Source organism: Glycine soja, chromosome 19, assembly GCF_004193775.1.
Source record: "Glycine soja cultivar W05 chromosome 19, ASM419377v2, whole genome shotgun sequence".
NCBI classification, from domain to species: domain Eukaryota; kingdom Viridiplantae; phylum Streptophyta; class Magnoliopsida; order Fabales; family Fabaceae; genus Glycine; species Glycine soja.
In genome coordinates this window covers 3,164,370-3,178,281 of record NC_041020.1, presented here as the reverse complement: position 1 = coordinate 3,178,281, position 13,912 = coordinate 3,164,370, and the positions used below count along the sequence as shown (strand labels likewise).

Below are 13,912 nucleotides of genomic sequence, written 5' to 3'. Positions count from 1 at the left end.
TTCGAAACTCTTCTTTGTTGATTTGAAATCAACAAATTGTTGTCCTCCTCTCCAACTAAAGACGCCAAAGCATCTAACATAGGCTCATAATTATCTTAATCAATCATGAACAGAGAATGAAAATATTCTCGAACCACCTTGCATATTCTAGCTTGCTCTTCTACCATCTCTCCCTCCTGATTCACTAACTGCCCAATGATATTTGTTTTCTTTCTGGCAGAGGCCATTTTATGAAAGAAACTTGTATTTTTGTCACCATTTTGCAGCCAATGTATCTTCACCCTTTGCTTCCAATACACTTCTTCCTTAACCAGCATGCTGACCATATGCTCACTCAAGCTTTTGTATCTTGGTAATGGGTCTCCATCCTCTTGTCCTTGTAAAAATTCAAGTTCCCTCTTGATATCTTTCAGATCACCCTCAACTTGTTCTTGATCTGGGTACCCTACTTCTCCATCCTTTTAGAGCATGATTTAATCTTCTGCAAAAAAATTCGCATAAGGATTTTTGTTCCAACCACTTTGCACCACCTCTACTAAGCCATCCTCTCCCAACCAATTTTCGTTCCAAGTTTGACCCCACCTCCAACTCACGTCTTCTTTTTTTCTTTGTTTGATCACCTATCTCCCCCACCTGTTGATTCAATTTGATTGGTCAACAGGCTCCTTAATTTCCATAACAACACCATCTCGCTCATTATGGCTACATGATTTAGTTGCCTTCATATTATTATCAATCACCATCAATTGATAATCATGGCTTTGATTCTCCCCTGAATTAGATGCCCGCACTGTAACCTCATATATGTCCTCTATACTCCTTCATTGTCGTTTTCATCGTGAACTTGCACCAAGCCAGAAACATATATGAAATAACAGATTTTGGCTTATAATGTCCCTTAGATTTATAGGCCCCAAGATAAGCGAATAGTTGTTGAATCTCCATGGTCATGACCTTGACAACTTGAACATTGAAACCCATCAACATAAAGGAGAAAAAAAACTATCACACTAACTAAAAAGTTAGTTAATCACATTAATTTTAATATATATATATATATATATATATATATATATATATATATATATATATATATATTAACTTACCTTTCAATAAAACTTGATATCAAGAAAAAGAAAAAATCATTAAATCTAGCACCCCAGTTAAATAAGGTAACATCAGTTAAATTTTTTTTATATTAACAAGAAAACAAGTATTTTTTCTTCTTATATTTAACACCAAAGGTAATAATAAATTTGAGGTAGTCGCCAAGGAAACATATATAATACATTAAAGCACGAGGAACAAAAGAAAAATATTTCATGATATCCTGTTAGGAGTTTTATAATTCCTAATTAATTAATTAATAAATTAATGTGAGCTATATATTATATTATAACATTTATATTAGTTACTTATATTTTTTTATGAGCTCAATATAAGTGATCTAATTTGATGAGCCTATTAGACTATCATCAGAAAATTAATATAGGCTTAATAAGTGGAAACCGGTTTGGCCTGTAAGAAAATTATGGGAACTTTAACGAGTTAAAAACCTAAAACATGGTTGTAGTCCTCAATACACCAAATAAAGAAACCATATTCTCTTGTCTCCATTTGACGAGAAAACAAAGGTCCCAACAACGGAAAACGGTGATTTGGTTGAGAAAGATCACCAAACCAATTGCTCCTTATAATCATTAATTTCGTTGCATACTATGGATCTACGTATGCTTCATAACCCTTCTTAATAATCTAACATAATGTGTTCTTGTGGTTATTGATATTTTATAAGGATTCCCTAAAGTTTCAACAAGTATTATCAGATCCATCATTACTGTTAGATTATTGGGAATTAAAGTTGTTTGGTTTATGTTATACCTATGTTTCTTTGTTATGTGAATCCTAATTTTATTTTGGGATTTTTTTATCACCAAATTGATTAAAAATTGTGATTGCAAGTCTAGACGACTTTTTTCAATCATGGTAAAATGGTCATCATCAAGCTTTCACATTTTTGCATTGCAATTGCATGAGAATTTTTTTTGTTGGCTTCAGTCATTGTTGGTTGTTGTTATTTGTGTTATATTGGTTGTTATTTATCGTCAATATTTGATCATTGCGCTGAGAGTAACCAATTACAAATTAATTTATCTGTCTAATGTTGTGTTGGGTTATTATGGGAACTATTTTGCTCATGTCATGTTACATATATTTAATATAACTTGTTGGCTTATTTGTGAGCATGTAATTATTTTATTTTATGTTTTTTATGATTCAGTGTCTATTAGTGCTGCAGTCTGAAAATGTATCCTACTCAACTGAATTCTCTCCCAATGCTAAATGGGACAAATTTTAAGGTCTGAAAAAAAGTAGTAGAAATCATGCTCGACGGAATGGATTTGGATTTTGGCACTAGAACAACCCACTTCCACTTCAGAAACCTCTAATGAGGCAAAAATTGAAAAATGACATCGTTTCAATCCAATGTGTATTATGATCATGAAGCGCTCTATTCCAGAAGTGTTTCGGGCTCAATTTCTAAGGGTGAAAATGCAAAAAAAAAAAAAATTCTTGAGGAAATTGAACAATACTTTGCCAAAAGACCGAGACAAGTAACCTTTTGGACATCTCCACGAAGTATAAAAGCAAAAGTAATATAAGGGAGTGCATAATGGAAATGTCTAACTTTCATCAAAATTGAAAACACTTAAGCTAGAGTTAGGTGAAGACCTACTCATGCATTTAGTTTTGATCTCACTTCTTGCACACTTTGGGCAATTCAAAGTGAGCTACAACACTTAAAAGGACAATTGATCCCTTAATGAGCTTATATCTCATTGTGGGCAAGAGGAAGAGAGACTGAAAAATGCTCATTTAAGTTTGACATCTTAGAATAAGAATAGAAAGAAAACTAAGGGTATTGCGGAAAGGTTTTCTCAACAAAAGAGAAAGAGGAAGAATTTACCTGCTACTTCTACAAGAAGGCTGGACACATGAAGAAAGAGTGTCCCAGATATACTACGTGGCGTATAAAGAAAGGTAAACTATTGCTCTTGTTTGTTTTGAAGTTAATTTAGCTTTTGAACCTAAAGATACTTGGTGGGTAGATTTTGGTGGTACTACTCACATAAGTGTAACCATGCAAGGTTGTGTGTGGAGCCAATTGCCAAATGATGATGAAAGATTCATATTTGTGGACGACAACAAAAAGGTTGTCGTGGAGGCTATATGAACTTTTAGATTACAAACTGGATTTTATTTGGATTTATTTGAGACTTTTGTTGTACATCTTTTAGACTGAATTTGATTTGAAGTTCTAGTTTGGACAAATTTGGTTTTTCTTGTTCATTTGGAAATAATAAAGTTAGTCTCTACCAAAATTTGAATATAATTGGTTCCGATTCTTTAATTGATAATCTATATATGCTAGATGTTATTTGCGCCTATAATGAAATACTACAAACAAACTCACGTGGTGCTAAATGATAATTAAATGAGAATTCAACCACCTTATGACACAAATGCTTAGGTCATATGTCTAAACAGAGGATACAGAGACTTGTGTCGGATGAAATTCTTGAACCTTTAGATTTATTAGACTTTGAAGTCTATGTTGAATGCATAAAGGGAAAACGAAAAAACATGAGGAAATTAGGTGCCAAAAGAGCTAAAGACGTCTTGGAACTAGTACATATGAACATTTGTGGTCGGTCCTTTTCCAACACTTTCTTGGAATGGGCAACAATATTTTATCTCGTTCATAGATGACTACTCTAGATATGGTTACCTATATTTGATACATGAGAAGCCCTAATCCCTAGACATTTTTAAGAGTTTCAAGGATGAAGTTGAACTTCAACTTGGAAAGAAAATTAAGGTTGTCAAATCTAACCGTGGTAGTGAGTACTATGACAGATGTGATGGATCAAAAGAACAACATCCAGAACCATTTGCACTTTTTCTCAAAAAGTGTGGAATTGTTCCGCAATACTCTGTGTTAGGAAAACCTAGCATGAATGGTGTAGCAGAATGACGAAATTGAACTCTTAAGAATATGGTGAGATGTATGGTTAGTCATTCTTCTTTGCTAGAGTCACTGTGGGGAGAAGTCTTAAAGATTGCAGTTTACATCCTTAATAGGGTGCTAAGTAAAACAATTAACAAAACCCCTTATGAACTTTAGACTGGAAAAAAGCCAAGCATTAGACACTTGCATATTTGGGGTTGTATGACTGAGGCATGGCCTTATAGGCTGCATGAAAGAAAGTTGGATTCAAGAATAATTAGCTAGTTTTTTGTTGGCTATGCCAAACGCTCTCACGGCTATAAGTTTTACGATCCCACTTTAAGATCTTTTTTCAAAATGGTAAATGCGAGATTTCTTGAGGAAGTTGACTTTGGAAAGGAAGAGAACATAAAAAATTTTGTCTTTGAGGAAGAACCTATTATTAACAGTACTCAAGTTCTCATACCTATTATTGTTCAAGAAACAACTCCAGTAATAGAAAACAATGTTCCAATTATTGTCGATGACATTGTTAAAAAACAAGACAATAATGAGGTTCTCCCTCAAATACCTATACAAAAACCTCAACAACCTTAAGAAGTGTCATTAAGGAGATTTGTTAGAGAGAAGAGAAGTTCAATCTCATATGATTATATTATCTTTCTCCAAGAACATGAGAACGACATTGGTTTAACAGAGGATGATCCAATCAAGTTCTGTCAAGCTATGCATAGTTCTAACTCTCAAAATTGGATCGATGCCATGAAGGATGAGATGAAATCTATGCAAGACAATGATGTTTGGAATCTTGTCAAATTTCCTAAAGGTGTGAAACCTATTGGTTGCAAATGGATATTTAAAACCAAAAGGGATTCAAAGAGCAACGTCGAGAGGTATAAGGCTTGTTTAGTCACTAAAGGTTTTAGTCAAAAGGAAGACATTGACTATAAAGAAACCTTTTCTCCAGTATCTTCAAAGGATTCTTTTAGAACAATAATGACACTAGTAGCTCATTATGATTTAGAGCTACATCAGATGGATGTTAAGACTACGTTTTTAAAAGGTGACATTGAAGAAACAATTTATATGGTGCAACTAGAAAACTTTGTATCAGGCGACTTAAAGTCTATGGTTTGCAAACTAAATAAATTCATCTATGGTTTGAAACAAGCTTCTCGTCAATGGTATTAGAAGTTCCATTAAGTCATTACCTCGTATGCTTTTGAGACAAAAGCAATTGATGATTGTGTATATCACAGGTTTGGGAGTAAACACTTATTCTTGGTATTATATGTCGATGATATAATGCTTGCTAGCAGCGACATAGGCTTCTTACAAGAGACTAAAAAATTTCCAACGAAAAATTTTGAAATGAAAAATCTTGGGGAAGTTTCTTTTGTGTTAGGTATTAAGATACTAAAAGATTTCTCTCAAGGTATCCTAAGGTTGTTACAAGAGTTATATCAATAAGGTCCTAGATAGATTCGACATGAAAGATAGTAAACCATAGGATACCCCGATAGCAAAATGAGACAAATTTAGTCTCAAACACTGCCCAAGTAATGACCTTGAAAGAATAAAGAAGAAAAATATTCCTTATGCACCAGCAGTAGGAAGTCTAATGTATGCTCAAGTTTGCACTTGTCTTGATATAGCATTTGTAATAGGAGTTTTGGGTAAATATTTGAGTAATCTTGGAATGCAGCATTGGAAAGCAACAAAACGTGTGATGCGTTACCTGAAGAGAAAAAAATGATACATGCTCACTTATTAGAAGTCTTATAATTTGGAGATCATTGGGTACTCAGACTCTAATTTTACTGGATGTCATAATAGCAAACACTCTACATTTGGATACATATTTATGTTGGCTGGAGGAGCTATCTCTTGAAAGTCTGCTAAATAGACTCTTGTAGCTCCTTCGACCATGGTTGTGGAGTTAATTGCTTGTTTTGAGGCATCCAACCATAGGATATGGTTGGGAAATTTTGTTACTGGTTTACGTGTGGTCGATGGCATTGAAAGACCATTGAAAATTTATTGTGACAGTAAATCGACAGTTCTTTACTCCCATAACAATAAGAATACAACAAATCAAAGTTTATTGACATCAAGTTTTTGGTTGTTAAGCAAAGAGTTTAGAATAAACATATTTCCATAGAACATTTAAGGACTAACGATATGCTACTTGACTCGGTTACGAAAGGTTTGGTACCTAAAGTTTTTTCATGAGCACATTGCTTGTATGGGTATGGTTCCTTATAGTATTTTAGTTTAGTGGGAGTCCCATTTATGTTCTATGTTTTATGTTTTTTTCATATTTGTATAGGCTAAATTTTCTATAAAATAAATTCGAAGTTTATCATTTCATTCTGAGCTTGTTTTGTTTGCAATATTCATGTTGTGTTTGGATTGATCTCTATAAAAAATAAAGTTTGGACTAGTTGGAAATGAACATGAATAAAATCACATTACATGTTATTTTCATGCCGCTTATCCATATTTGATTTATGTCATCAAGTATATGTGACATTGGTGATCATTGTAGCTCAATCACGTTGGATTATGATGAAAACTACAACAATTCCGTGTTACTATATAAGATGGACCAAATTGTTTAAGGGAAGTCTAAAAGTAAATAGCATATGATTGCGCGCTTAAAGACTTTTGTAGTATAAATGTCTAAAGTTAATATGAAGCTCAAGTGATTTTATAATTCATAATTAATGTGGCTACATATTATATAATAACATTTATATTAGTTATTTATATTTTTTATAGGCTCAATATAAGTAATCTAATTTGGTGAGTCTATTAGACTATCATCAGAAATTAATATGGGCCTAATAAGCGAAAATCGATTTGACCCGTTAGGAAATAATGGAAACTCTAACAGGTTAAAATCCTAAAGCACGATTGTGGTCCCCAATACACCAAATAAAGAAACCATATTCTCTTCTGCCCATCTAACGAGAAAACGAAGGTCCCAACAATTGGTTGAGGAAGATCACTAAATCGACTAGTCCTTATAATCATTAATTCCACTGCGTACAATGGATTTAGGTATTCTTCATAACCCCTCTTGATAATCTGATATAATTTATTCTTGGTGGTTATTGGTATTTCATAAGGATCCCCTAAAATTCCAACATATTCATTATGATATGAGACACATAGGGAGAGAGAGAAAAATATAAATATGATAGAATTTATGATGTAATAAGAAGAGAGAAATAGATAAAAAAAAAAGAGGTATTGATGGAGTGTTTAAAATAAATGGATGTTTGTGTATCACTACTCCAAACAAAAATATTTTGAAGACTAGGGGGACCTAGGAGATTTAGATGTCCGTGTTATGGAAATTGGCCCGGTCGAGACACTAGGTCAAAGGTCCAACTAGTGGGTCACTTGTTGAGCCGGTTGACCCGGTATATATATTAAAAAATTAAAATATATATGTATATATATAATACCTAACAAAATGTAATTAATTCATATTTTTATACTCCAAAATTAAAGTCATTGTTATAATCAAACTATAAATATTATATAATCATTTATTACTATAAATTATTTTGTGGGTATTATCATTAAATAATTAAGAAAACTATTATTTTTTTAGGACTAAATACAAAAGTTATCAGACCATAAAAAAGTCTGATAAAGATGTATAAAACACATAAATAATAAAATCATACCATGATTAATATGATAATAATTACTTACAATATATTTGTTGTTATCAAGAAAAAAAAATAGTAAAGAAGCATATTATATGTTATTCAATAGTTAGCTATTAAAAATTTAACATGTTATAGGAATTGTAAAAAAAAAATAAAAGAAAATTATCAACTGGGTCAAATCGGGCCAATCAGGTATGAGTCATTAGATTTCACCAAACCCGTTGTTAGGATTTTATTTCACATTAGATTCAACTTATAGGTCAAGTGTATTTCAATCTTGATGTAGTAACTAAATTATCATCTAGTTCGTCTCTGAAAGGAATAAAGAATAAATTTCATGTAATTACAATAAAGATGCCAAGAAATACATGATTATCACGAAATAAATAGCATAAAATAAATTACAATAAAAATTAAATGCCAAAAAATAATTAAGTAAAGATAGAAATACTAGACTTGGATAGTGACGTCGATCTTGATGAATGAATGTCTAGGTTTGGACTTGAAATTCGCTTGATCTATTATAACTTCGCAATTTTCAACTCATCTCTCTTGCTCATTCTCAATTCACTAATGTATTCTACCCCAGCTCTCATATGATTGTAGATTCTAAACTACTTGCCCAATTCCTTAGACATACAGACACAAGTAATCAACATTAATGGTTGAGAATTAGCGAGGCTTAACCAAAATTACTCTATCCCTGGAGATAATTGCAATTAGGTACTTGATTCATGTTCGGGTTTCAACAAGGCTAGCCAAAGCGAAGTCAATTCATAAATTCATCTATAAGATGACCAATTAAATAAAATCATTAAGTACGAAAACAAATAAATAACTCAAGATGAAGTATTGAATTGATAGAATTAAATCGAAACAAGGTTCATCCTTTTTTGTCCTAGGTGGACGGAATTGCACTTATAAAAATAATACAATAAAACATAGAGTGTCTAATGGAATAATGAAGACGTCTAGTAGGTGAAAGTCTAAAATATAATTCTAAAAATTGCTCAGGACTTCTACACCGTTACAATGAATGCTTAGTCTCATATTTATAAAATTGTAACTAGGTTTAATTAAGGAGATAATCACAAGAAATTACAAACAAATAATATATCTATTTAATTCAAATAATCATTTTCTTCTATTTATCCTTGAAAAATATCTTGCACTTGATTCTCCTAACTTTTATCTTCAATTTTTGCAATTTCTCATTCCATAACTTTTTGTTGATTTTGGGCCTCTGGAGCTTTAGGCAAAATGACTTATTTTTGCTGAAGACGGTAAAAAATTCATTAAAAATAACTAAAACATAAAATTCTACCTAAGACAAAGTAAAAATTAAATTTAAAGTTAATTTGATTCAAAGCAAGGCCTAAAGTTAGCTAAAATGTCAAATAAACATCACAAAATACATATGAAAACCCAATAAATTTGATGGCTATCACTTGACCAGATTAAATCACATTTTTTGGTCCTACACCTTAACCGGACCACCTAGGACACTAGGTCCCGATCAAATTGGTCCAACCGGTTGAACCGTTCCGACTGGTTGGATCATTCCAATTTTATAACTATGTCAAAAGTAGAACCAAAGCCTCCTAATTCAATAAAATCAAATAATGGCATTCATATTTTTATTATCATTCATTTTATCACATTGCATCATTTACTCCTTTGATTGGTTAGAATTAGAGCTCGACATCCGGGTAAGCCCACCCACCACAAACCGTGAAACCCGTTCCATGAAGCCCACATTTTAAACGGGCTCAATTTCAGCAAGTCCATACCAACCCCGCATAGTCCATGGATTTAGCAGATCAACCGCATTAGACAAAAATAATTAATAATACAGAAAATTAAGTTTTAAAATATAAAATTTGACCTATTTTAAAAACTAACTATAAAATGTCTAATTAAAAAATTTATTTCTCCAAAATAGTAACATAATTTGCATCTTAAGTACCTAAAAAGTATTTTTTTACATCATGTTTAGTTCATCTATAATTTTATACCAAATTAAAATATTTTCATCATTCATCAACCATTTAATAATATATAAAGTATTTACATTCTATATTTTCTTAATTTTATTTTTATACTCAATTTATATCTCTTATTTATTATTATTTTATATTAAATTATAACAGAACCCATGGAACCCGTAAAATCTGTGGGTAAAACTAATATAACCCGTAAGTTAAATAGATTGAACTAAAAAATCCGTAATTTAAAGGGACTCTAAAAAACATGACCCATGTATCATGCGGATTAAGAATTAATAGGAATTTTGTGGGTAGCCCATGGACTCAAATACATTTACCCAGGTCTAGTTACAACTAAGATGATGAATGATAATAACTAACTAACTTTCTAGGTAAACCTACTCATGAGACGTGTAACATTCTACTTGCGGATAACATGTGCATAGCTTTTCCTTGTGCATAATTTTCTTGCTTTTTTTTTTCTGGTTCCGTTTTCCACACATCCCGCACAAAAAAAATATCCTACTTTATTCATCCTCTTACCACGTATGAGTCAACATTCAACATTAATACGGATATTTTTTTACTTTGAAGTTAATGTTGTGGACCCCCTTTAGTATCCGTCCAACATGCAAATAGTACAAAGAAAAGGATACAAAAAACTACAAAACATGCAGATATAGTACAAATTATATATAATTAATAAAGTTCTTTATTCGGAACACAAATCCAATTCAGACTCTTCACGAATTGCTGACTAGTATTAAGCGTATGGCAACACTATGTTTTGTGACGTGCCGTCCACAAATTGTCCTTCTCTAGGTTCTAAGTTCTACCCTTGAATAAAATATCAACCCTCTTCTCTCTTCTCCAACATCACACAGAAAAATGGAGAAGAAAAGCATGGCTAGGAGAGCACATTGTCTTGTGTTACCATATCCACTTCAAGGACACATCAATCCCATGCTTCAATTCTCCAAGCTATTGGAACATCAAGGGGTGAGAATAACACTTGTTACAACTCGTTTCTTCTATAATAACTTGCAAAAAGTGCCACCTTCTATTGTACTTGAAACAATCTCTGATGGTTTTGACCTAGGGGGGCCTAAAGAGGCTGGAGGGTCCAAGGCATATTTAGATCGCTTTTGGCAAGTTGGGCCAGAAACATTTGCTGAGCTTCTTGAGAAACTTGGTAAATCAAATGACCATGTTGATTGTGTTGTTTATGATGCATTCTTACCTTGGGCACTAGATGTGGCTAAGAGATTTGGGATAGTTGGTGCTGCTTATCTCACTCAAAATATGACTGTGAATAGTATATATTATCATGTCCAATTGGGAAAGCTTCAAGCTCCACTCATAGAACATGATATTTCCCTTCCTGCTTTGCCCAAGCTTCATCTTAAGGACATGCCTACTTTCTTCTTTGATGAAGATCCTTCTTTGCTTGATTTTGTTGTGGCTCAGTTCTCCAATATCGACAAAGCCGATTGGATCCTATGCAACACGTTCAATGAGCTAGATAAAGAGGTAAGAAAAAAAAAGTTACATGCATTATTATAAATTATTGTAAAAAATGGAAGAAATATAAATTATTAGATCATATTAGAACTATTAATATTGAAAAAACACATACGATTTTTTAAGTAGTCACGTGATAATTAACTTTTAATTTTAATCATCCATATGATATATTAAGTCATCAATTTTTTTATTATGAGAAAAGAGAACTATAAATAGTTATCCAATTATATGTGTATAGACAAGATTAAAAGTTAATTAGTGATATTATATGATTATTTAAAAAGTTATCTGTATTTTTCTGTTGATGGTTCAAATATAATCTAATGATCTTATTTGTATTTCTCACTTTCTTACAATAAGAAGTATTGTTATTTAATGGGTTTCACATGCGAGTTATATATAATGACTATACATTATTTTTAGATAGTAGATTGGTTTGTGAAGATTTGGCCAAAATTTAAGACCATAGGACCAAATGTGCCATCTTTCTTCTTAGATAAGCAATGCGAAGATGACCAAGATTATGGGGTTACACAATTCAAGAGTGAAGAATGCGTGGAATGGCTAGATGATAAGCCAAAAGGGTCTGTTGTTTATGTATCGTTTGGGAGTATGGCTACCATGAGTGAGGAACAAATGGAAGAAGTAGCTTGTTGTTTGAGAGAGTGCTCGAGCTATTTCTTGTGGGTGGTCAGAGCTTCTGAAGAAATTAAACTCCCTAAAGATTTTGAGAAAATAACAGAAAAGGGTTTGGTAGTGACATGGTGCTCCCAATTAAAAGTTCTTGCTCACGAGGCTGTGGGTTGTTTTGTGACACATTGTGGTTGGAATTCCATATTAGAAACCTTGTGCTTAGGAGTCCCCACAATTGCAATACCATGTTGGTCAGATCAGAGAACAAACGCAAAGCTTATTGCCGATGTTTGGAAAATAGGTATTCGAACTCCAGTTGATGAGAAAAATATTGTGCGGCGAGAAGCTCTAAAACATTGTATAAAAGAGATAATGGATAGAGACAAAGAGATGAAAACCAATGCCATTCAGTGGAAAACTTTAGCTGTAAGAGCTACCGCTGAAGGTGGAAGTTCTTATGAAAATATTATAGAATTTACGAATCATTTGTTACATTGATAAGCTTGATCATGTTCTAAATTAGAAATTCAATAGTGATGGTCTAATTGTCACTTACATTTAAAAATATTTATTTCATGTTGGCGTAGTGAACAATCTACCGCTATTTTGGCATTTTGTCGTAGCGAGAAATAAATTCAAGTTCTATGTTAAGGTAAATAGAGACAAAATAATACCCTAATTTATGTCATGTCTTATTTCTTATTTAAGATATTTATGTTTTTTTTACATACATATTTTGTTTTCTTTCCTTTCAATTTCTTCATAATCAAATTAGAGAAAAGAAAAAATCCAATAATTTTCTTATATCATTGAATTTATACATTAAAATATCAATTATGTGAATATTGTGACACCCATTTACTACATAGTTAATAATTAAATAAATAATTTATTTAAAAATAAATTAGTAAATTTAAAACTTTCATAATCATGTGACAAATGTCATCACATATGTAACTCAAATAAATACTAAAACTGTCAATAAAAATATATTAGCTAATATTTGATCGTACAATTTCTTAAAACATAATGAACTTTAAGAAATAAAAATTACTAATTTAGTCTAAAAAAAATATAGACATAAACAATGAAATCAATCCCGGATATCATAACCCATTAGAACTTTACAATCCCAAAATAAAACTAAAAATAAAAGACAATAAACAAGGGCCTAAGCCTCTCTTTTAATATCATTATCATGATCTTGTAGAGTTTCACCTACAAGGGTGACATTCAGCCAAAACACAAACAAGATAAACAAATGAGGGGTGAGATACATCTCACAAACATTAAAAACTTAGAAAAAACATAAAGAAAAAATATATATTATAAATAATTGTATCACACAAACACACAACATCCACTTCAAATGTCCCATACACATAGACACATGTAGGATGATTCATATTTAACTTATGGATTCACATGCATGTGGTACCATTTTGAAAACACTTTGTGAATTTAGCCTGAGAGTCCATGTAGTCGACGAATTGTCATACAATGGACAATCCGACACTATCACTCTCACCAAGATGACACTGTCGGCAACACATTAGGGTATTCCAGCCTTATAGGGATACTCCAACTCATGTGATTAACATGAGCTAAAAGGAGATTTTAAATTGTCACACCCCAATGTCAGAGTTATACGTTAATTCATTCATGACCTCTCCGGTTAGGTTCATATATAAACATTTTTCACTTTAAAACACTCATACATAACATGATGCATGATTTACAAACAACATCCACATGGTTTATTTCCGACCTTGGAAATTTCTATCCGGAACTAGATTCTCATAACGTTTTCGCAACACATATCATGATGGTATTCACATCTCATACACAATGTATCACATGTCATGACAAGTCAATTTTATAACTTCAAATCCCATAGTTACACTCTTAATATTTTGTCATTCTATAAATAAAATTAGAAAACAATCTCATGTCAAGAATCCTTGTACATACATAAACTTATAACTAACACGTGCATAAACTCTAATACTAATGCACCCCCCGAACCTATTTCAAAGCCATAATATATAAAAATATATACCTTGAAAACATGATTCGTG

At 32.0% G+C, this 13,912-nt stretch overlaps 1 protein-coding gene across 1 annotated transcript; it reads left to right on the top strand.

The window, feature by feature from the left end:
- The first annotated feature begins 10,465 nt into the window (after window positions 1-10,465).
- On the top strand, window positions 10,466-12,541 carry LOC114400672 (UDP-glycosyltransferase 74G1-like). Its single transcript, XM_028363242.1, has 2 exons — window positions 10,466-11,207; window positions 11,625-12,541. The coding sequence occupies exons 1-2, from the start codon at window positions 10,566-10,568 to the stop codon at window positions 12,330-12,332; spliced, it is 1,350 nt and encodes a 449-aa protein (XP_028219043.1). The 5' UTR covers window positions 10,466-10,565; the 3' UTR covers window positions 12,333-12,541.
- Window positions 12,542-13,912: the final 1,371 nt, after the last annotated feature.